Raw genomic sequence first — 25,477 nt, 5'->3', positions numbered from 1 at the left:
ACTTGGATAATTATCAGGAAGGTTACTATTGGTCTTAGCCAATTGCCTGCAGGAGTCTGAATCAGCATTCAGCAAATATGAAAGAAACAAAGACTTCTGAACATGACTAAGAAAAAAAATGCATGTTTTGTTGAATTTAACATTTGAAACCTTTGGATAACATAAAGGTGTGCAACTAAGTTTCTTTGTTACTTATTTATCAAAAAAAAATTTCTTTGTTAATTGATGGGCATTATATGGAAAACTTATATTCATTGTGTACATTAGCTTGTAGTTGTTAAGTTATTTAAGGGAAAACCTATGCTGCGGGAAAGCCTCCCCTTGAATTTTTATAGACATCATCTGATTGGTTGTCAATTTTATGATACCGGTTGATTGGTTACAAGTTTGTCGATAAGATGTATTTCCAATATCATATTCAAACCCTTTATTTAAAGGAGAAAAAGGAAGAATGCCGTCTTTGAAGATTCTATTAGGTGTTGGTGTTCAATGTGTGTCCGACACAGGCACTTCATCCATTTATCAAAGTCCATGCAGGACTGCCTTTCAACATAAGGAAGCTAAGGCTTCCCATGCTACGCATACCATAAACAAAGCTGTGATTCTTTGAAATAGTCTAGACTTTTTTCCTGTTCTTTTGATAATTATTAGAAGATTAAGGGGAGGATTTTAACATAGAACATAACAGGCAAATGAAAGTAGTTTCATTGACAATCCAAGAAATGGTATAAAAAATAATAATGTTCAAGTTTTTCCTGCTCCCCTTTGGAACTGTGTAATACTTTGGTTTGTGACGTTAATTAGGGATGAAATAGGGTAGTGTTTTCTTTCTTTTTCTTCCATTGCTCTCTGTTACGTATCTGTGTGCTTTGGGCGGCGGGGTAGCAAGAAATCTTACCTTACATTGTTTATCTTATTCGATACCGCCATGCTCTCTAAATTTCTATGGTTACCAGGGTTCCTCTTGTCTTTCCAGTCATTTCTAAAACTTTAAATTGGCATTTTTGGATGGTGCTACTTTCCTAAGGTGAGTGAGTGTTGAGTAGTCCTCTCAAAAAGTGTTTGTTGAATAGGTGGCTTCTAGGTTTTGAAATTGCATTTTTATTTCTGCTACTTTTTTGGTTTCAGCAAGGACTTGGGAGTGGTCCGAGCAATACAGATTATAGATTTAGATTTAGATTAAGATTTATTTCTGCAACGGCCTTTGATTGTTGAGTTTAGACCCTTGGTTTGTTGTATAAGCGCGCTTTTCCCGTAATGACTTGGTTAGTCCTGAAAAAAAGGAGTCAGGATCTCCTGCACAGACCCTTCTACACAACTTCCAGCAAGCATCACAGTGTTTCACATGTGCAAATGATTTAACCTATGTTCATTTATATAATTATTTAGAAATTTATTCACCAGTGGTGAGAGGCAAATTAGGTGGAGGATAACAGGGGTCATTTTCTTCATGTTTTCACCGACAAACCTTTTGTTTTCATCAGCACTGCCCTTTTTGTTTCCTACCAGATTAAACAATCCCTTTTAAAAGATTTTTTAAGTGGGTGTTTTGTTAGACTGCCACCACTGTTGCTTTTCCCTATTTCTCCCACTGCTATTTGTCATCGGGAACATACCCCCACCATAAACATTTTGATATTCTCAAACCAACATAAAACATTAAAAAAAAAAAGAGAACAGAAAAAAAGAAAATAACTTTGTAAAAAGAACATATAATTCAATATTCACCTCACTATCAAATTGAAATGTTTGTACAAAAACAATTTGATTCCATTGTGCCAAATTGTAGATCTACAAATCTAATTTAAATATTATTTATGAGACACCAATTGAGAAAAATAAAAGTCTTCAACCAGATGAAAGGGTTGGGAGATGGCGATACAGTGCACCATCTATTGGGTGGAGGATAAACTGTTCCTCCTATGGCACTATTACCCGGTGGAGGAGAGGAAATAACTACCAAAACTATTGGGTGGTATTGGAAAAAGGTATGTGATATATGAAAGTTCGCGATTGGATGTTTAGGAACTTGTGTAGGAGACCGAAACTCAGAAAAGAAGGTCGTGGCATTTTGTAGGATGATGTAGAAATTTCTTCTGCACCTCCTGACCTCTCGACGCTTACCATAACGTTGTCATGGCATGAAGGTTTAATGACATAATAGCAGCTAGTTGTTTAAATTAAATTATATGTGGTCGAATCGTGGTGAGTTAGAGGATTGGCAGCATTGGAAGCTTTATTGCGGCATTACAATGGCTAGTCTTTGGCATGAAGGTCTTGTTTAGGAGGCAACATGCCAACATGTACATGTATGCTTTAGGGGGGAAAGTTGGTCAATGAGATTTTGGTTTCCAATTTCTCATTGACCAAGAATCTCATGTTCTGTTTTTTAGGTTTATGTGGGGATTAGGGAAAGCTTATTTTCCTTTGTATCACTTGGGTAAATAACTTTTTCACCTATGGGGAAAGTTGCCAACATTTAAATGGGACAGAAATGTCCTTTTTAATAATGAAATTTTATAGCTAGAATGGTCATTGTCTTATTTACATGAGAAATAAAAGAATATGGGTAAATGCACTTACCCGGGTAAGTGTTTCCCAAGAAAGACTTACTCAGGTAATTACATTTACCTGGGTAAGTAACTTATCGAAAAACGAATGGGGCCTTAGTGTTGTTGCAGCTGAGGCAGTCTTCTGCCTTGTAGCCAAGGTTTTTAAAATCAAACCAGACAATGAACCATTCAGGGGTCTGGTCTTCAGGTTGAACGGTCCGATCATTTGAATCGAATGGACAGTTTGTTCTGACAAAAAAGTTAAAAAAATTAAAAAACAACAAAAAACTGTTGGATGGTTCGAATGACTTGACCGCCTGAATCAGCGGTTCACTGACCGAATCAAAAGTTTTTGGCTAAAATGATGGTACTGAGGTAAAATGGAACCAGTCAAGTGACCAATTCCCGGTTTTTTTGGTCCGACTGTCCGGTTCGGTTTTGAAAACTATGCTTGTAGCTCATGAATTGCTTCTGTCTTCTGAATATGTAACTCGTTAAATTTTAAAACCGTTAACTTGATTTTACGTTTTTCCAGTGCTTCCCAGCCAGACTTCAATTTTACTAGTATCTCAGACTCAGAGCAGTGTTGTCACTAAACTAAAACCGTGGCCCCTGGGTTTGTGATGAGGTTGAAGGCAATGTTGGCCTACAGTCTTCAGAAAGCTAAAATCCATTTGATTGGAATGATCGACCGAGACGAGGTCCTCTCTCTCTGCCAGGATCACTAAATCCATTTGAAATCCAAAGTTGATCCATTAAAATATTCATTTTACCACATAACATAACGCCTTAAACTCAATCACATGAGGGCGAAATCCAGATCCAAAAAAGAGGGTTTCTCATTTTCTCCATTGGGATCTTCTAAAATAAAGCCCATATATAATACTGTTAGGTGTTATCAATCTAACCATTGTATCTAGGAGGCCAAGATAATGCAGCTGTTTTTTTTTTTTTTTTAGAGCAGTCAATTTCCTCTATATAAGAAATGATCCTTCTTTAAGAACTATTAGTTTATGAAGGTTCAATAATAAATAATCTAGTAAATTAAATGTAGAATTTGTACTTCCGCATTCTCCATTGTGTTTTTAGAAGGTGATAAAAACATATGGTCAATTCAATCTAATTTACAGATTGAAAGGAGAAGAATCTCACCAGTCAGTCTCAGGCCAAAATACTGGATTGACAACTAGACAAACCAAAATACAACATTTGCAACGGATCGGTTAAACTGTGACCCGGACCCATAATAATTATTAACTAGTTTGGTCACACCCCATAAACCAGAACTTATAAAAAATCGATCAAAACTGGTTGACTCACTGGTTTAATAAAAAAAATCAGTGAATTGGTCTCGATTTTAGACAACCGCCCAGATCACTTAATGAAAGAATTTTCAAAATGCTAATGGTGAGACTTTAACCTATAACTTTTTATTTATGCATATTGTCTTAAAACCATTAATCCATGAATTTTTCTCTTTCTCGGGTGCTATGATGCTGTCCCCGGTCCAGCTATCTGAACATTGTTCAGAAATTCAGAATTGTATTTGGATCGGAAAAAACAAGAAAAAGTGGTTTAAGCAAAAACACGCGCCATAGGCTGACGCTTTAAAAATCGTATACGTGCGAACAATATCCTCGTGAGAAAAAGGGTAAATCGGTAATTGTGTAATAAACTTACCATCCTCACCAAAAACCCTCATTTTCGAACCCTATCTCCAACCGGCAACTGTCGCCGCGTGCAGGAGGTCTGCTGACTCTGATCCATCGTCCTCTCCCGCTGCTGCGTGATTGATCAACGGTGAGTTCTCCATCGCTCACTGCTTTCGTTTTTCTATTATGGCTTCCACGAATCTTACTGCATGCTTTATCCATCTTACTGCTTTCTGTTCTCCATCGTTTCGCTAGCAGGAGGTCTGTATTCTTACTTACGCGCGCTTTTATTTTCATAGACACCAACCGCCAAATTGCCCTCTCCATTTCGAATCTTCGCTTTGAGTCTTTGACCTTGTTGGCATTCATATTTTGTTTGGCGAGACGATTTCACTTTAGGTTGTTGTGGTTTCATAATTTGATTCTGGACCGACCTGCGGTGGGGAAGGCGATAATATGCTTCGTTTCAGGTTGTAGTGGTGTTTTGATGATCTGTGTCTGAAAGATCGAGTGTTCCAAATGACGTCCCCTGAAGAAAAAACCGATCCCAAAAATCGTCCAGGTATTTTTTTTTTTTCCATTTTTTCTTTTTTTCTGCATGAATTTTGTTTCTTTATGAAGAAATTTGAGTTTTGTTGCTTCTTCTCCTTTTTTTGATGATTTATTGATAAAGGATGCAGTTGTGTCTATAATTATAGGGAGATGGTGTAGCGGAGAACAAAATATCTTTGCGTGTTTTTATTTTGATGGTCTGAAATTGGTCTTATATGCATCTTTTCGTCCATTTTTCTTTTCTTTCTCTTTGTACAATTTTTTTTTTTGCTCAGTATTCTCTTTGTACAATTCCATCTAAAGCGTGGAACATAGGGTTTGTATTATCCCTTGGTTACATTTCGAATTTTGATTTCCACTCGTTTCTGGGAATTTGGTTTTCTAATCTTCTATTTCTTGCTCTAGTGTTAGGGTTTGGTTTTCTGCATGGTGAAAGCCTGGTTTTTTACAGGGCATAGATGCTGATGCTGTTAAAATATATTCTCTTAGTTTTGAATGTCTAGATGCTTTGCATCTTCTTTCTTGATGAGGGTTTGATACTGCAGTAGCTTGTATAGAAAGTAGTCCAATAGAGTCAGAGCAAAGAGAAAATGATGAATGTGGAAGTGGCTGAAATTCATCATTCCATTAACTGTAATTCTTATCATGAGTTCATTTTTATATGTAGAGAAATAGCATCAAATGATCCTTCATAAAAAAGATAGATGTTTACTGAACTTTTTTATTGTTGGTAACTGACCAAAGATTTTATTGAAAAAATGGTTTGAAAAGTTAAAAGGAAAAGGGAGGGTCAGAAACTCCTGCGAAAGAGCAGAAAATGAGAGCTAGCATGCTGCCACTTCATCCCAATACAACAGAACTCCAATACCTAAACAGGTGGTGCACCAGTAAAAAGGGGGAGGGGTAAGGTCCCCAATACAAGTTTTGTCTAACGTGGCGTTTGATAAATTTGAAATCTGAAAAGTTAAGAAGATATTAACAACGCCTGAAGTCTGAAAAGAGAGATAGGTGCTTTTCGGCTTTTTAGAGACACTGAATAGAGAAGATTGTTTGTGTTGGATCAAACCTTCAACATCTGAAATTCCCTAATTTTACTAATTTACTCCTAAAACAGACTATTTGGTAATTTTGTGTTCAATTTGTACTGTTTCATAAAAGATAATTTATTAAATTCAAAATAATATAAAGATATGAATAAATTATAAAAAATAATAATAAAATTGAAAATACGTATAAATTTATAAATTAAAAATAAATTATTAAAAGTTAAAATAATAATGAAAATAGTAATAAAGTCCATGAAGCAATAAAAAAATATTTAATAATTAGAAATTTAATATCTTAAAACTATTAAAATATTTAATAATTAATACAAATAAAAATTATGAAATATTAAAAAATAATTTATTAAAATAAGAATAAAATTGGAAAGTGCGTATAAGATGACACAGGAGAGGGTGTTAACTGCCACTGCTGAGAGTTGTAGCGGCGGTGGCGGGAAGACTAGGGAGAGAGTTCACAAGCGACTCATCACGGAAGAAGTGCGGATCAATTTCCCTCTTTCCTTTGCGTGGGATTTGAACTTGATCGCATAGGTCGAAGTCGAAGCTGCCGTTGAAGGGATATTGCCGTAACCAATTTGTGGCACCTTTGCCATCACGTCGCCTAGAGCAGCATGGACATTCCTAAACTTCCCAACCGAAACGGATCTGTGGATCTGTGAAGCAGAGGATGTAGAGAATGTTGGGGAAGAAGAAGAAGAAGAGAGGGGAGAGAGAGAAGGGCAGAGGGAGAAGCTTGCACTGCTGCTTCGCCATTGAGTGGAGAAGAAGAGAGAGGGGGAGAGAGAGAAGGGCGGAGGGAGAAGCTTGCACTGCTGCTTCGTCATCGAGTGGAGAAGAAGAAGAAGAAGAGAGGGGGAGAGAGAAGGCCAGAGGGAGAATGAGGGGCATAACGAGTATGGGCATTTTTGTCTTTTAACGTGGTTTGAAATGTGTCTGAGCGCATTAAATCACTGGCCCACCTCTTACAAGTTCAGATTTGAAATTGCATTTCAGATCCTTTTTTTAGACTCAACCCAAACATAGGTGGTGTTTGAAAAGCAACATTTTTTAGACTTCAGAGGTCTGAAAAATGTTATCAAACGCCACCATGAGGTCTGAAAAGTTTTATTATCAAACGCCACCTAAGTGCACATTGTCTTGTTAGTGGGTCATCAAGAAAGTTTGCAGATCATAGAATCCAATTGAAGGCTTGATACCTAGATACTTTTACATGCCTATGGTACATATGTCAAACATATGTGCCTAGTTCCTAGAAAGTTTGCAGATCATAGAACCCAGTTGAAGGCTATGGTACATATTTCAAACATATGTGCCCAGTTTCAAACATATGTGCCCGCCTAAGTGCACACTGTCTTGTTAGTGGGTCATCAAGAAGGTTTGCAGATCATAGAACCCAATTGAAGGCTTGATACCTAGAAAGTTTGCAGGTGAGGTGCCTCGCTCAGGTCCTAGGCGCAACCCTTTCAAAAGGCACATGCCTGTTGCACCTAGGCGTGTGCCTAGTGTGCCTTGCGCCTCAGCCCAGGCCTGCACCCTTTGAAAATTTGATGCTTTTTTGCTTTTTTAGTGTCTAGCGGTTGGGCCAGGGGCGGAGCCCCCGGACCCCCGTGCCATGCCCCTCGAGGCAAGCCTAAACAAGTCCACCTATTTGGTAATGTTCATTCATTCATCCTAGTAAAATGTCTTCTTAAAAAGCAATTAAAACTATAAAATCATTATTTTTTGTGTGAGAACTAAGAATTTAAGACCTAACATGGACTTGTTGGGCTTGCCTTGAGGGGCGTGGTACAAAGACGACTCGTAGAATCAGGAATGTAATATGTTTTACATCACATTAGCTACTTGAAGTAGTGCAATTGAGAAAAAAAGAGATTGTGGGTTTTATTTGCTTGAAAGTGTTTTATATATTTGATTTTATTTTTAAATTCTCATTTGAATATGTTTTACATGTTATATTTATGTATTTTAATATTAGATAATAGGTTTTTTAAAACATTTATTTTAAAATTAATGTTTATATTTTTATTAATATTATGTTTTATAACTTTTTAATTTTTTTTTGCAATTTTGCATTTTTTTGGCATTATTTTATTTTTTTGCCTTTTTTTTAATTTTCGTGCCTTGCGCCTTAGGCGCAAATTGACCCCTGCACCTTTTTTGCGCCTTGCGCTTTTAAAACACTGTACGTACATAATATGGCCATATGCCATGGACACATCTAAAGTATACATTTTATATCATAGGCACTCTTAAAATATGTGAAATGGTATAGTTGAACAAACCATGCTATAAAAACCATGTACATTGGAAGCTTAGTTAAATTTGGAAACAACAACAAGTATTACATGGCGAATGTTCTAGCAAAACAGGGTGCAAACAGGCACATTATTTTTATGTTTGATGGAAGTTTTAGGGAAATTAACTTGGAGAGCAGTGTCAGGGGTTTTTTTGGAAGGTTCTGGTGTGGAAGAAAATAGATTGGAATTTCCTCTATTACAGTTTGCAGATGATTTAGTTTATTCTGCAATGCATCCTGAGAACAGATTAACCTAGAATGGTTTTCCTGAGTAACCCTTCAGTCATGTATTTCTTTCCTTATAGCCAGTCAATTGACCTAATTGATCAACTCTCTATCTCTCTATTTTGAGTTTTGATGGTCCAATCATCTAGTCTCGTCCAAGTTTGACAATATTGTTATACCGGTCAAGATTGTTATTTATAAAGTGACTAGAATACACCCTTTGGTTATTTTCCATTGTTGTAAAACCAAAAACAAAGGTCTGGAGTGTAGTGTTGTTGCCAGTGTTTTAAAAGGCGTGGGAGGCGTATGCCTGGAGGCGCGCCTCCAGGTGAGGTGCTCCCAAAACGCCTTGAGGCGTATGCTAGAGGCACTGACACCTCTGAGGCGTGCTAGAGGTGTATGCCTCATGCACCTCATGCACATCTTATATAAAAAGACATAAAAAAAGAAAAAAGAAAAAAAAGGAAAGGAAAAGAAAGGAAAAGAAAGGGAAGGGAAAGAAAAAGAAAGAGAAGGAAAAAAGAGAAAAGGAAAGAAAAAAAAAAAGGAAAGGGAAGGGAAGAAAAGATAAGGAGAAAGAAAGTGCGTACACCTCATGTGCCTCATGCACATCTTATTCATCTTTATTCTTCTTAATATAAAAGATTTTTATTAAAAATAAAGAAAAAATGAGATCTCTTCATCCTCCTCCTAACCCCCTCCTCTTAAGGAGGCTTACGCCTCCTTGTGTTTGGGAGGCTTATGCCTCTTGCGTTCTGAACTACGCCTCACACCTCTAGGTAGTGGAACGCCTCACGTCATGCCTCCGCGTTTTAAAACATTGGTTGTTACCCAACAGGCTTTCCGAGCTTTTTCTTTATTTTTAAAACCTGAATTTTGAGCATTGAAATATCTTTTTAGAAGGCTTCTTAATCTCTCCTCCAAAAACCTTTAGATGTAAACATAATTCTTGTATTTTATTCTCTATTTTGGGGTATCACCACTGCTTGTGGTTCTGTCATGGATTAAATCGTTTGGTCATGGTTCCTAACAAAGTTAAGCGAGTATGCCATTTAAGGCTCATTGAAATTATTATAACAATAGAGACCCATATAGGTGAAAGTTCAGCATTTCTGAGTTCCATCACTTATTTTACTTGGCCTGGATCTCTGTTATTGTGAGTCATATCAGCAATTCAAGTTCCAACTTTTTCAACCCTAACTTTGGCAAAATGCATTGTTGCACTGAGTGGCACATATGGTAGTTAAAATGAAATATTGTTTTTGTTTTTGCTTACAACCTTCCTAACATGGAGGAACTGAAGTGCATGAATAGTTTGTTATAAGACTAAATATTTTAATGTGCATTCAATTTCTACATTGGAAGGCCCATTCTGACATTGTGTTGCATGTAATGTAGGAAAAGAAAATGGGGTACCAAGTGAATCTGTCCAAGAAGTTACTTCTGTTACCAATCCAAAGGCAGAACTTGAAGAAATTGGTGAGCATATCAATATTTTCTCCTTTTAAATATTTCATATATTCAAAAATAAAAATTAAGTTCATTAAGATGTGGTTTATTGGCTGACTTCAAGGTGTTCACATTTATACTTGTTGTATCCACTGTCTACTTTATTGGCTCCAGCAATCAGTTACAATTCTGCCCAATACAATGAAGATCTATTTGCCCCTTGTTTTGCTAGGGTATCCGCCATCCCATTTGCATCCCATTCGACCCAACCAAACTGAGAGTTGAACATCCTTGCAAGTATTTATGTTTATTGTTATTTAATATCTTTGTATTTGGCATCAGCAACATCCCAATGTTGTTGCAACATGCATGTCTGGCTGTACGTTGTAGCACATCTAGTTTTAATTTGTTTTTGAAAATTCAGAATTTGATTCTATTTAAAGGAACTGATGTTGTGTTCTCTTTTGCCCTACTCAACTTAATTCAGCCTTGATCTTAACTATTTGTGGTTGGCTACAGGAGTTCTTTCTTGCTATTATGCTCTATTAGAGGTCATCCTTTCTACTACATTTTAAATTCTTGGATCATTTCTTACTACTTCATTTGATACCTTCTCTGGTCTTCTCCATCTAGCAACTTCGTGTTGTTAGTGCTGTCATTAATCACCTAGATACATGGTCTAATGATCTCAATCGTCTTTCCCTCATATTTTGACCTAGTGGAGCTACACCTAAGACTTCTGGAATGTGTTTGTTTCTAAATCCATCCTTGCTACTCTTAGCACTCATCTACCTCAACTTCCTCATTTAGCTATACTATTTTTTTTGGACAAGTTTCTTGATTGTTGAGCACTTTGTTTCACTGTTTATTATTATCCTCATCCCTAAAAATGAAGATGGATCGTCTTTTTCATTTATTGTTGTGGTTATAGTTTGTTATAACTCATAAATTAGCCATACTACTTGAGTAGGGCTGTCAATGGGTCAGGTTTGACCTTAGACCTGAAGGAACCAAACAACTAGTGCAATTATATAGGGCCTATCTATGCATTATGTGTCCTGATTAATTGCTCCAAGCTGCTTAAGGTCCTAACCAATTAGATATATAAATTATATATTATTTATATATTATCATGTAACAAAGATATCCCCTATATGATACCTTTCTTTCTCATGATGTAGCTTACATCATTATTACAAGTATCACTTAGGTCTTTATGTGGTTTGGTATTGGTTCTAAACATTTATTTATTGGTTTGGGACTAATTCTACCTTGATCTGAACCAGGCCTATGTTGGATATATGATTTCCATGCAATGCTTTCAAAATTGTAATTATATATTAAATAATAGAGAAATTTGAAGCAAATCGAATTGTGAATCGTAAGATTATTTCTGTTTTATTCAAACTTGTTAAACAATTAAATGTAGACATATTAAAGGGGTAAATATATATAAGAAAGTGATTTTACCCTATTTTTAATCAATATATGCATATATTTACCTAAAAGCTAAAACAGTAAAGTTTGCTGCTTATAAAATAGAAGTCTAAGATGATATAATCAAGTTTGAATTGAAAGTCAAATAAATCCACAATTCCACATACAGTCACTCTTTAGCCTACATATGATGGAAAATAAACTCAATGTCTAGCCTTAAATAACATAAATAAATCATTTCTAGTAAGAGGTTTAAAACAAGTCTCCCTTGACAAAATTAAATATGAGCAAAAAAGACAAAATAGAAAAATAATTCTTAATTGAATTTAGTTGAATTGTAGGAATCATATAAATCGTAAGATTTATGAATCAAATCATCAGATTCTTGCAGAAAAGTATTCAAACATAAGATTTGAATGAAAACCTTGGGATTCCTGATTTGAATTGTGAATCATATTGTATATTATAAGATTTTGAAAACATTGTTTCCATGTGCTCATTTAAAGCCAGATTTGTCATTGTGTTGTTTCTTTTTATTAGGAAAAGTGAGACTTTTATTCAAGAGGCATTCTTATTACAGTTACTCTTATGTATGATTGGAAGGTCCTTAGGTAATATTATATGTCATTTAGGTGGTAAGTGGGACTACTTATCACGGCTCATGGGAGATCTAAATGACCTAGTTCCTTATAAATCTGATAGGCTGAAACATCAAGGGTGAGCTTGGGCTACATACTTATATGGTTGGCTCATGGATAGTGTAGGTGGGGAGGTAAGGCAACAGTAGGGGTCTACCTGAAAGACGGTAGATGACTTCGGAAGGAAGGAAGAAGGAAGGTTGCAGGAAAGCTTTGATGGAAGTTGTAATGGAGGTTGGGGACACAGTCCAGCAGCGTATGTGCAGCAAGGGTAATGTACACATATGGAGAGCCTTAAGCGGGAAAGTTTGTTATTTGATTAAATTTGGGACAAAGAGGTTATGAGTAGGCTTTCATCATGTCTCACTATGGAGATCTGGGTTCCCGCCCTTCTTGTGATCCACATGTGAGCACGACTGCACGGGTTCAACTATAGATCTGCTTCTAGAAGCCTCTCATGCCTTAGACATTTGTCTGAAACCTTAGTGTGCTGGTTCGTCATTGCAGTCTTTTTGTGTGTTATGTTGCCATGCTGCAGTGCTTGAGCAATGTGTTGTCACAGGCCTTTATAAGTGCGTTATACTATTTTGCTGTGGCAACGTTACGTCATCACAGCAGAGAGGGCTGTCATGATGTTGTGCTGAATCGTAGCGCAATAGTGATGTCTCTAAAGTAGATCCAGTTGTGTTCTGTCTTGAGGAAACAGTTCAATACATCTCATCGTGAGTTTGTTTGCTTCTTGTTGTGATTTGAGACTTGAATGGGCTGCACTGTAGTGGTTTTCAGGATGTGGTAGCTGTGACTGGGTATTTTTTAGCGCAGTTTCCTTGTTGTTTAAGTGTGGCAGCTTGGGTTTGCCAGTGCAATGTGAGCGCGTTGTGGTAACTTTACTTGAGTGTCTTCAATGCAATCTCTATAGGGCCTGAATCCATGTATTTACAAATAGTTTTCATAAGAGGGTGTTGTGAAATCTTAGTGGATAAATTAATCATTGATGTAGAAGGGGATAAGGAGTTCAGTGCCAAGGGAGGGAGGAGAAAGGGGGTATTGTAGGGAGGTCGTTGGTTAGGGTTATCTGTTTAAGGTTCTTAATGAAAATCATCAGTTGGAATGTGAGGGGTTTAGGAAGTGCAACAAAAAGGAGATCTATTTAGGAGCTTCTTGGAAACGAAAAACCAGATATTCTTCTAATTCAAGAAACTAAGATTTACGAGTTGGGTGGAAGATGGTTTAGAAGCTTTGGGGGTGAAAAAGATGTAAGTTGGAGTTTTCTTCCTTCTTGGGGTGCTTCTAGGGGCATTATAACTACTTGCAAGGATGAAGTGGTTCGATGTTCGGAGGAATTAATTGAAAACGTCACTGTGTCAGTCAAGCTGAAAAATGTTCAGGATGGTTTTGATTGGGTTCTAACAAATGTTTATGGGCCTAATTCTTATAGGGATAGGAACTTGATGTGGGAAGAGTTAGCAGATATTAGGGGTTTATGGGATGGGCCGTGGTGTGTTGGAGGTGATTTTAATGTAAATCAATCTGTTGAAGAAATGGCCAATACAAGATAGAGAGTTACTACTAGCATGAGGAAGTTTAATGCCTTTATTGACTCCTTTGACCTGAGAGATATGTCGTTGGGACAATCTAAGTTTACCTGGTCGAATCTTCAAGAAAAACCTATTTGTTCCAAGTTGGACAAATTTTTAGCTTTGGTTGATTGGGAAGAGCATTGGAGTGGTTTGCTCCGGAGAACTTTGCCTAGAATCACCCCTAACCATTGGCCGATTTGTGTTTTTCAGCAAGGAGCTGTTGGTGGTCCTACCCCTTTTAGGTTTGCAAATATGTGGTAGACTATTCCTGGATTTAAACAAAGAGTGAAGGAGTGAAGAAGTTACAAAGTTTGAAGGCCAAAATAAAAGATTGGAATAATTTGATGTTTGGCAGACTGGAGGAGGAGGCCAACCTAATTTTGCAAATTGAGGACATTGATAGTGATGATGGCTGGTTTGGCTCTCCACTGACATCATGACATGTGGCATCTCAAAACAATTGGATGACACCCAGCACCACGAGGGCGATGACTTGCCTTAAGCCAAAATGATGGAAACCCAGTTGCCGGTCTATTGGAGACCTAGCTGGCGACCTCATACACAACTTGGGCACCTCGGCAGGGCGGCTAGGAGCACCTCGTCCAGGGCCGACTTGTGGTACCTCGTCGTTACCGGTCCAAGGGACCTCGACGCAAGGAGCGACCTCCCTCGAGGACTTGTCAACTTGATTGAGGTCTAGGTGGCGACTTGTGAGACGTGCTCGCCGACCTCTGTGTGCATCCCGTCACTCCCGAGTCTTTTGGAAGTCAACTCCCGCACCGAATGTTTAAGAGGAAACCGAATAAGGCACAAAGCCTGGTTTACGTGTGCCACTGCCTCCGAGGACTTCGGATCGGCCAACCATGTCTTCCCGGAGATCTCGAACGCAATGCATGAAGCCCACGCCAAACAACGCCTATATATAGGTCTCATTTCCAACCTCAGAAGGTAGGGGTGCAAGTTGGGCAGGTTGGGCCGGGTTTATGGTCAACCCAAACCCAACCCTAAAATTTGGGCTTAAGGCCCGAGCCCGAGGTCAAGCCCGACTTTCTCAACCTGAGCCCAGCCCGCCCTGTAATTTGATGCAATCAGGTTGGTCAATGAACTCACTCTAAAATTATACATATATAAATGTATTTATGCAAATATATATACATATATTTATGTATGTAAATATGTATGCAAAATATCTATACAAATGTTATATGTACAAATGTGTATGCAACATTTACATATATACACACACATATATATATGTGTGTGTGTGTGTGTGTGTGTGTATAAATGTATATAATTGGGTAGGGCTCGAGACCCAATTTCTTGGGCCCGAGCCCAACCCGAGGACCGTAAATCCAAGCCCAGCCCGTGTAAAATTCCGGGTTGGGCCGATTCGGCCTCGGGCTGTGCTCACCCAAGTTGCACCCCTATGCGCAACTTAGCTCTCTAAAATCTTCGCATCGCTGACTTAAGCATTGGAGTGCCCATCTCGGGTAAAGCAACCCGGGCACTCTGACACTGTCTCTTTGCAGGTCGACCCGACAAACTAGCCGGTTTGGCATCTGAGTCACCTTCCAACAGGGAACTCGCCAGCTCGACGTTCGAGCTGTCTTGAGCAGAGAGCTGCCAGATCGCACATCATCAGATAGAAAGGAGGTTGAAGGCCTGATGGGAGAGGAAGATAGAAGATTAAGGTGGGAGTTGAAGGAGGATCTCCGAGAGACTCTTCTTAGGGAGGAAATTAGTTGGAAACAAAAGTTAAGAGAGATATGGATCATGGAAGGAGATGGCAATACGAGGCATTTTCACGTTATTGCGAATGTAGGTGGAAAAATCTCATCTATACTTTGGTGATTGATGGAAGGGAAATTGTAAATTAGAAAGGGATTGCAAAGGCCTTTGTGGATCATTTTAAATCAATCTATCTAAGGCCGCTTGGGGGAAGTTGGTTAGTGGAAGGGCTGAGTTGGGAGCCATTTAATGATTCTCAGGTTCGGTTTTTCAAGGGGCAATTTTTGCTATGGACAGGTCTAAGGCTCTAGGCCCGGATGGATTTACAATGGCCTTTTATCAGGATTGTGGGAGATAATCAAATTGGATTTGCTTTGAGTGTTCAGAGAGTTCCAGAGAAGGGCTAAAGTCAGTTCGGGAATGAATGCCTCCTTTATTACCTTGGTGCCTAGAAGGGCTAATTCTACTCATCCTAAGGATTGCAGACCTATCAGCTTGGTTACTAGCATCTATAAAATAATCACCAAGGTTTTGTCTTTGAGGATCAAGAAATCTCTTCCTTTGATCATCTCTCATCATCAAGGTGCCTTCATCCAGGATAGACAAATTGTGGATCAAATCTTCATTGCTAATGAGTGTGTGGAGGCCCAAAGAAGATGTAAGGAAAAGGGTGTGGCATTTAAGTTGGATCTTGAGAAAGCTTATAATCTAGTGGATTGAGAGTTCTGAATTAAAATCATGAGATCTTTTGGTTTTGTTGGGTTGTGGTGTAAGTGGATTAAAGGTTGTCTGCAAACTAGTCACTTCTCAATGATTGTGAATGGGTCAGAGGTGGATTTTTTTGAAGCTATTAGAGGGCTTAGACAAGGTGATCCCCTTTCCCCCTTCCTCTTTCCGATCTTGGTGGCTGAAGTTCTAAGTAAGCTGATTACCAGAGCCAACCGAATGCAGTTTATTAAAGGATGGGAGGTGGGTAGAAATAGAGTGATGGTCTCCCGCCTCCAGTTTGCAGATGGCATTTTGATTTTTTGTGATGGGGAAGTTAGGAATGGAGTGGAAAATCTTAAGTTTCTGTGAGTCTCTTTGAAAGAGTGTTTAACCTAAAGATCAATTTGTATAGTGCAGTGGTTGGTTTAAATATCGGGGATGAGGAGCTGGGCTCATTTGCAGAGATGCTAGGGTGTGATAAAGGGGTGTGACCTTCAAATTATTTAGGATTACACCCTGGTGGCAATTTAAGGTCTATAAGCATCTGGACTCTAGTTGTTGAGAGACTGGAGGAAAGATTAGCTGGGTGGAAAAGGAAGTAAGTTTCTCTAGGAGGAAGAATCACTCTGATAAAATCAACTTTGGCCAACCTTCCTATCTACTACATGTCTGTCTTTAGGATGCCTCAAGCAGTTGTGGTAAGGGTGGAAAAGTTAACGAGAGACTTTCTGTGGGAACCGGAATATAGTAAAAAGGATCTGGTGAAATGGGAAAAGGTGTTTAAAAGGAAAGAGGAGGGGGTTGGGTATAGGTAATATCAGTAGGAAAAACCTCACTCTTCTTAGTAAGTGGTTGTGGCGTTTCCCCTCTAGAGAATGACAGATTGTGACGTAAATTGGTCTCAAGTATTCATGGGATGGGTATGAATGGATGGGATGCTGGCATTCTGCAAAGAGCTAACCTTTCTACATTGTGGAAAGCTATTCATGGTATATTGCCCCAATTCCTTGAGAATATTAAGTATGATTTGGCTTCTGGTAATAGGATAAGATTTTGGAAGATGTGTGGGTTGGGGATGTTCCCTTGAAAGATCTGTTGCCTTTGTTGTTTGCTCTCTCTAACCTAACGCTATGTAAGGAAGGGAAATGCAGGGAAACCTATACACGATTTGTAAAGGTTTCCCTTCCTTTCCTTTCTTTTCCCTACTTTTTCCTTCAAACCAAACATAGCCTAAAGGAGAAACATGTGTCTGATTTCTTTGAGTTTCCCTCCTCTCGGGGGGGGGGGGGTTGGAATTTGGGGTTTGTGAGAAACCTTCGAGAGTCTGAAGTTCCTTCTGTTTCAATCCTTTTAAATATTTTGGATGGCCTTGTCCTTGATGGGTTAGGGGAAGATAGTAGGGTGTGGTCTCTCAATCCCTCTGGGTCTTTTAATTGTAAATCCTTTTTTCTGCTCATGTCCACCCCCATTCCCCTTTCCTTTCCTGTGAAAGAAATTTGGAATGCCCCCATCCCCCTAAAAGTTAGTGCCCTTTGTTGGGAAATTTATCTTGGGTGCATCAACACTTGCAATATGCTACAAAAGAAAAAAAAAATATGCTTTCCATCTTTTGTATGGTGAATGGTGGGAATGCTTTCCATCTTTAAATTTCATGTCCCTTTGCTTGTATTTGGGAATGGGTTTGCTCTCTTTTTGGTTGCAGGTGGATCCCCTCTGATAGCTTGGAAGGTCTCTTTAGTCCCTCTTTTCTGTGGTGCATGACAAGAAGAGGCAGAATCCTTTGGAAGTCTGCAAGGTCTGCGGTGGTGTGGTAAGTTTGGGAGGGAAAGGAACCTAAGGATCTTTGAAGAGAGAGAAAGAAATAAGGAGGCACTAGTGGATATTGTTACAGTAAGAGCTGCGCATTGGGTGAAAACTCTAAAAGCTTTATCGGACTTCTCTATGGATGACTTTTTCCAGAACTGTAGGTCTAGTGCCCTATCCTCCTCTAGGAAACAAAAGGTCTCGGAGACCTGGAGTCCCCCAAGTGGAGGGTGGATGAAGCTGAATTTTGATGGAAGGAGCTGTGCTGCTGTGGTAATTTAGGGCTTTCCGGTATTGGTGGAGTGTCCAGAGATGAGACTGGGAATATATGTGGCTTGTATTCAGGTCCTATTGATCAAGGTGATTCAGTTAGATCTGAATTCTTGGCATTGTTGGGGTGCAAAAAGCCAAGGATATGGGAATAACTAGGCTGATTCTTGAAGGGGACTCTAAAATTGTTGTTGGATGGTTGAAAAAAGGAGAAGGGGTTCAATGGCAATTCAGAAATGACCTCAGAAGATTCAAGATAATCTCAAGAGACATGCAAATCCATATTAAATGGGTTAGGAGGTCTGCGAATGGGTTGGCTAAGCAAGGAACTCATCGACAACAGTTGTTTTGGACTCAATGTTAATTGTGTGTGGGTCTTTGGCCTAACAACTTCTTGTCGTACTTTTTTGTTCCTTGATCCTAATAAAATTTTCCTGAGTTTCCGATAAAAAAAAGATATCTTAGTCATTGGAGTGGGACTGCAGACTATCATGTGGGTGTATATTAGGATACACATTGATTTGATCTTGTTGAGTTGATTCACTGAAAGATTTGTCATTTTTAGTTGCATGAATCACTCAGATGCAAAGTCTTTATGACCTTGTACTTGAGGAGTTCTCAGGTTATAGATTCATGATCAATTACTTTGATATACCATAGGTGAGGTTACTAAGGGATGTGGCTGAAGTACTCCATATGTTGGGTGGTTGAGAGTGGGTTTTGGGAATGTCCAGCAAAGGATCTACACCCTTAGTCCCTCAGAAAAGAAGTGTCAATGTTAAGAAGTTGAGTAAATTAGGACTCTGGCAGATGAACACATAGTGAGACTTGTACTCCTATATAAGTTCTAGTATAACCCCAGGATGAGTATCAGAACTTGGAGGACTCCTAGTTGAATTGGGACTCTTAGGGAGGAATCCTAGTTGCACTAAGACTCCAGTATTCTGGTTAGATAACTTTGCAACGAATATGGGAAAAGTTCTTATGGCACTAGGACTTTCAAAAGAGTATCCCAGAAAGTATCTTATGTAGGGCCATAAGTTGGGTAAAATCCTTGGATCTGTTTTCCACCTACACTTTCGATGACACAAGGAGAAATTGGGAACAACTAGCTTAAAGTTCCACAATCAGAAGCAAGCCGGTGGTGGATTGGAAGCCTCCTGATGCAGGCATCATTAAACTAAATTTTGATGGTAGTAGTTTGGGCAACCCAGGGCCATCTGGAATAGGGGGTCTTTAGAAATGATGAGGGTCAGATTGTAGCTCTATTTTCTGGTCCTATAGGGTGGGGAGACTCTGTGAATGCAGAACTTCAAGCTGTGTTACAAGGAGCAGAATATGCAAGAGAGTTGGCAGTGGAGCATTTAATGATTGAAGGTGATTCCAAATTGGTTATTGGATGGCTAAAAGAACTAGAGACGGCAGCCTGGCCGTACAGGGTTCTTTGAGAAGATTTAAGTGGCTGAATTCAAATATTTCAGTCACAGTTCAATGGGAAGAAGATCGGCAAATGGGCTGGCAGACCTTCTAGCAAACAAGGAGTACATAGGAATCGGCTCTTTTGGGCTCAATTGTAAGCTTTATGATGTAGTTTGGAGGCTGCACCTCGCGCCTCTTTGTGGAGAACTGTATGATGAATACTTGGTTCTTTATTTAATAAAATTTTCTTTATCATAATCTATCAAAAAAAAAGTTTTAGTGAAGGGTCCGAATCAGTTCTTGTTGACAGAAGGGAGGAAAATATGGAGAGGTTGGAAGGAGAGGGGTGGAAGAGGATTAGAAAATCCTAAGGCTGCAAGTGATGAGGAGGATAGTATGGGGGAGGAGCTGGAAAAGAATGGCTTGATAAAGATGCAGAGGAAAGGGAAGAAAATGAAGAGATTTTAGTAAATGAAACAAGGGTCTACCAGAGGGGAAAATGCAGAATGGCTCCTTTAGAGGATGGATCGGAAATAGAAAATAATGATGAAGATTAGGTCGTGCTAGATGAGATTCATGAAGTTGAAAGAACAGACAATTTGGAAACGGTGATCAGCAAAGAGGTGGTGGTAAGTAAAAGGCTGGAATTATTCTACTTGGGTGGAGAGGATTTTGCTAGAAAAGCTTTCTTGGATGTGGAAGATGATCCAGGTGGGCTTTTGAAGGCCAATCAAGCCATAACTAAGTGCAGAGGTTCCTACACTGGGGGGGGGGGGGTTGGGATGACAGATTTCAGAGAGGAGCAAAATCTCGGCAATATAAGGGAGGTTATTTGACAGCAGAGCAAGTGTTTGAGAAGAACATAGTCTTGGAGCTTGAAAGGGTGAATGAGAGTAATGGAGATAAAAGGATCGGTGAGAGTCATTCTAATGCAGTTAAAAGATTTAGGCATAAAAATTCAACAGATCTGTGCCAGTTTTGTAGGTGTTTGCTAGATTGAAAGGGGGTCTATTTGGGGTTGGAATCAACAAGAGTGTCAAGAAGACAAAAAGAATTGTAAAGAAAAAGCAAGAGGATCCTAACGCTGCTGTTGCAGGTTTGGGGTGAGCGAATTTTGTTTTCTTTTGGGTTGGAGACTAAGTTTGAGTGGTCTGTCAGGTTGGCTCTCAAGTGTTGGGTTGGTTTGTTGTTCAATTTGGTTTTTGCAATGGGAGTGGTGTGCTTGAGGTTTAATAGGATGGGGTTATTTTGTTGCTGTTTGTTTTGTTCTGTTTGTGGTGATTTCCTATCACCGTTATTTCTCTCTTTCTTCTTTCTTAATTTATCTTTAAAAAAAATCCTAGGGCTAATCTTGAAGTATCCTGATTAGATTGGGATTTTCAATTTTACCTGGATGGTCTTTTCAGTATTCTGTTTTGAAAGAGTTTTGAAGCAGGATAAGTATTCTATAATATTTATACATATTTATTTTGAAAAATGCTTTCAAAATCGATCTCTTAGAGGTGTCCCAGTGCTATTAGAACTCTTGGCTAAATTCCATGTGGTGGTGATTTGTTCAGATAGTGATTGTTGCTTCCCAATCATATTTAAACATTGTTGTATAAAACTTATCATTTCACTTTGCATGAAAGGACGTATGTGATAATTTTCAGAACTTAATTGCAATGTATTGTTGGACTTCTTTGTGATTTTAGAATGTCTTTTTAATCTTAACCACATATTGGAGAAAGTGGATCGCTTGAAGATTCTAAGAGTAAAGGGACATGATATCTCTTGAGGAAACCCTAAGTGGATCTCATCCCCCCCCAAGACATCCACCACTCTATGTATATGATATTAGAGGTCCTAAACACATGATTTTGGTTAGACTGTTAGTGTAGTACCTTGGTCTTTTAGAGCACATGACTTTTTATAGAATATTTCTGATATTCAACATTCAACATGCATTTGACCATTGACAAGTACAATTTTTATAGAAAAAATTAAAATAGTCAGATACACCATGGAGATGTTGTGTTTATGGTGAAATCTACTTGTTTTCTTTACTGCAATTTCACTTTCAACCTGACCCATTGACAGCGCTACAGTTGAGGTTGCAATTGTTTCTTGATAAATGGATTGATTTTTTTAATGATTGAATGGAAAAGAAAATTATTTAGAATGCAATATTTCAGCTACTATTTTTTTTTCTCTTGTGCAGCAAACACTTTGTTTTCCATTCTTTTGAATTTGTCTTGATGTTAATGACAAGGCAAAGAAACATTTTCATCATAAAAGAGGCAAAAATAATTCAACATGGAAAATTTTATGTCCGTATTACATTGAAACAAACAGAAATTATGGATGTTAACGACAAGGCAAAGAAACATTTTCATCATAAAAGAGGCAAAAATATTTCAACATGGAAAATTTTATGTCCATATTACATTGAAACAAACAGAAATTATGGAAAGTCGATAAAGCCCATAGATAAAAGCAACACATACACATGTACCTTGCATCCAACTCTTAAAACATTTTGAAGTAGTATCCCTGTAAATCCAATGCCTACTAATTTTAGTATCAATTGGCAGCATTGAATTCTAAATTTTCTGCAAAACATTTCTAGGTGTACAATCAAATTGTGCAACATGGAAAATTTTATGTCCGTATTACATTGAAACAAACAGAAATTATGGATGTTAACGACAAGGCAAAGAAACATTTTCATCATAAAAGAGGCAAAAATATTTCAACATGGAAAATTTTATGTCCATATTACATTGAAACAAACAGAAATTATGGAAAGTCGATAAAGCCCATAGATAAAAGCAACACATACACATGTACCTTGCATCCAACTCTTAAAACATTTTGAAGTAGTATCCCTGTAAATCCAATGCCTACTAATTTTAGTATCAATTGGCAGCATTGAATTCTAAATTTTCTGCAAAACATTTCTAGGTGTACAATCAAATTGTGCTGAGTAAGCTTACTATGTATTATTAATAAAAAAAGAAATAAGCTTACTATGGATTCATCTCATGTTCCAGAAAGGAAAGCCCGGGTCAATGCTGCATGGGAGCAAATGAATAAGGGGCTATCAGTTAAAATTCCCAAATCATTTCCACCGCAGCCATCAGGTGTGAAGAAGATGCCACAGAAGGCCTCTCCTGTAAGGAAATTGTCCTCTTATTATGGTTACTATCTGAATATCTGTTGGAAATGAATGTTGAAATAATAGTTTGCTGGGGTATTATTTTAACCTTGATCATGTTTTATAGAATTGGATGACTGCTCTGGGCCTAGCACCTAAAAAAGATGCATCATCAGGGAAAGATGTTCAACAGAAGAAACCTAGTGTTTTTCAGAATGGGACAAATGAAGAAGCAAAAAAGATCGCTGCTGCTGCTTTAGCCGCAGTTAAGGATGCTGTGGCTGCTGCTGCAGGCAGGGGGAAGGTAGAGGTAAACACCAGACTCGTAACTTGGAATTATAATGATCTTAATTTCAAATTATTTAGTTTCTTTATGACTTAAATGGCCAAATTTGCACATCACTGTTATGATTAAATTTAAAGTTAAGATCGCATTATGATTCAAGTGTGGATAAGAAAATTTGACATTTAAAAAATATGGCCAATTTAAACGATCATTGATTTAAGTTCCAACATTTGGACAAATTTTTCAAAATTTGTTTCTAATTTTTTTACCAGAATGATATTGACATTGAATGCAAGGTCTAAAACCTTGTTGCACATTGAAATTGTCTGACAAAAATTTTATCTTGCCAAAATTTATGGTGATGATGAGCCTCCCTAGAAATTGATGCTACAAGAGAAGTAAAACCATGTCACCTATAATTCCTGTCTGATTAACAGCAATGGTTTTACTAGTTTTTCAATTGGTTCCCATATTACTGGAGGTGGTCACAATTTAGACTATGTATACACGCAAATGGTTTTACATCAAATAGATTCTGAATCTGTTAAGACTGTTTCATGCTACACATATTTTAACTGCAAGACTATGTACACTTCATGGTGTACAAGCAATCAGTGCAACAATGGAGAACCTATCGTACACTGGTTACTTGTACATCTGTACTGTGTATCAAACAACTTATGGTCCATCCACGTGATCTACATCTTTTTAACTGCAAGACTATTTTAATACATTGATTTTCAAGCCTATGCTAATTGACTTCTAGATGAAAAAAATACTGTAAATTGCCCTTTCTATTATAATATCATGTTTTTTGCTAAATAATTGTTACAAGCATGTTATTAGTTATGGAAAACCTGTTAATCATCTGGGCTTGGACTTGTAACCTCGAGAATTAGGGTCAGCAAACAATGAGTATGACCACAATAATTTAGGCTGTGTTTGGTTTAAAGGAAAAAGTAGGGAAAGGAAGCCACCTTTCCCTACCTTTTCCTTCAAACCAAACATAGCCTCGAGGTTTCTTACAGGAATGGTAATATGCTTTCCCATTTGGGAACATATGAGATATCAGCAGGTGTAAATTTATCAATGCCTTCCCAACCGGATTGTTGGCTTGTTGCAGAGAAGAGATAATGTTAACATATTGGTTGAAATATATGGATTTTGTTTGCTCCAAATTATTGGGATATGGCTTTCTTGGGCTCAGTATATATGCATCTTTCAGTTGTAGTCTACAAATATTTAGTGGTTTGCATGCATGTATCTACCAAGTCGCCATGCTTGTGTATGATCTACCAATTCATCTAGAAACACAAAGTGTAACAGTTTTCCATCAACTTTTGATCGATGAAACAGATCACCGAAGTTCGAGAATTTGCAGGTGAAGAGATTGAGGTGAAGAAACTTATTGATGTTAACTCAAAGGAAGCAGCTGAAAAGGCCAAAGCTCCGGTTGGACCACCATCTGCCGTTGATGCTGTTCTTGAACAAATAAAAAAGAAACCAAAGCTCAGCGTGCTTGACAAAACAAAAAAGGATTGGGGAGAATTCAAGGAAGAGAAGGGGTTGGAAGAGGAGTTGGATGCCTACAAGAAGAGCTCGAACCAGTATCTTGAGAAGGTTTCCTTCTTGCAGAGGACGGACCTACGGGAATTTGAACGGGAAAGGGATGCACGTCTAGCTTTACAGTCGAAGAGAAAGCCAGATATGAGAGAAGAACCATAGCCAGCCAAGCCTCTTAGTTCGCTTTCTGATCGTACAGCCGTAACTAATGCTGAAAGGAAAGGAAAGCCGTAGTAGGGAGTTGGAGAAAGAGCCCTTGTGTTGGTGATGGGACTGCACTGTTCATGTTCTATAATGGGGGTATGGGGAAGCATACCATAAAATTGTTTTCAAATTATTTTGTTCCCTTCTTGCAATTCATTATTAACGATCAGAGGAATGAAATGAGAGGGAATCAGGGAATTGTTCATCTTGGTCCTCGGTCTTGCTCATTAGTTCTACTTTTTACTTTGTGTTGAACATGTTTCATTTTCAATGGTGCAGTTCGTGCACCATAAATTTTCCCTTTTGTGAAACTCTCAAAATGTAAGAGGTTTGAGACTGCCAAATAAGCGTATGGGTTATGGATAAAGACTTAACAAAGCGCTTTCTTTGTGAAAGGACGACTTTGGATTTTGGATTGGGCGGAATTTCATCTTGTCCCAAACTCGCAATCCAAAAGGAACGAAGAAAAGAAATTACGCTGAAGGATGCAAATAGCGTCTCTTTGTCCCATTCGAATCTCAAATTCAGTCAATTATATAATCTCCTACGTTTTCTAAAGTCAATTTTTAATGGGAAATTGTCTAAAACTCACCGTGAGTTTTCAACATCTCTTAAACTCACCACAACTTTCTAAAATGTTTAAAACTCACCATGTCACTAACTTGACCTTAGAAACACTAACGGTGTTAATACATTACCATTTTAACTTTCATACAAAAATATAAAGTATATACAAAATAAATTAACGGGTGTTAATATATTACCATTTTAATATTTAGACATGAAAAAAGGAAAAGGTTCAAAAAATATTTTCAAATATAAAATACATAAAAACATAGGAATTACAAAAAATATAAAAATTATAAAAATTGCAAACAAAATAAAAAGTTATTTTCAAATTATAGAAACTATAGA

General features: G+C 38.0%; 1 protein-coding gene across 4 annotated transcripts; it reads left to right on the top strand.

The window, feature by feature from the left end:
• The first annotated feature begins 4,211 nt into the window (after positions 1-4,211).
• Positions 4,212-24,767, top strand: LOC148867841 (craniofacial development-like protein). Of its 4 annotated transcripts, none has more exons than XM_088979860.1 (6): positions 4,212-4,352; positions 4,504-4,766; positions 9,740-9,820; positions 22,406-22,527; positions 22,637-22,819; positions 24,152-24,767. In XM_088979860.1, exons 2-6 carry the CDS (start codon positions 4,724-4,726, stop codon positions 24,518-24,520), a joined length of 798 nt encoding a protein of 265 aa, XP_088835986.1. In that variant the 5' UTR covers positions 4,212-4,352; positions 4,504-4,723; the 3' UTR covers positions 24,521-24,767. The 4 variants fall into 4 exon arrangements, with proteins under 4 accessions (XP_088835986.1, XP_088835987.1, XP_088835989.1 ...); XM_088979861.1 differs by having other exon boundaries at positions 4,230-4,352; positions 4,463-4,766; XM_088979863.1 differs by having other exon boundaries at positions 4,231-4,352; positions 4,675-4,766.
• Positions 24,768-25,477: the final 710 nt, after the last annotated feature.

The sequence above is a fragment of the Nelumbo lutea genome, chromosome 3, assembly GCF_056320005.1.
Source record: "Nelumbo lutea isolate HS-2025 chromosome 3, American lotus-T2T, whole genome shotgun sequence".
NCBI lineage: Eukaryota > Viridiplantae > Streptophyta > Magnoliopsida > Proteales > Nelumbonaceae > Nelumbo > Nelumbo lutea.
This window is presented reverse-complemented; position numbering and strand designations above follow the sequence as displayed.

What these genes read in the sequence shown, in the direction of transcription:
- LOC148867841 (XM_088979860.1), top strand. Translation starts at nt 4,724, where the DNA reads ATGACGTCCCCTGAAGAAAAAACCGATCCCAAAAATCGTCCAG. An exon ending in CGATCCCAAAAATCGTCCAG is followed by an intron (nt 4,767 to 9,739) that starts GTATTTTTTTTT and finishes CATGTAATGTAG; the next exon opens with GAAAAGAAAATGGGGTACCA. An exon ending in TGCCACAGAAGGCCTCTCCT is followed by an intron (nt 22,528 to 22,636) that starts GTAAGGAAATTG and finishes CATGTTTTATAG; the next exon opens with AATTGGATGACTGCTCTGGG.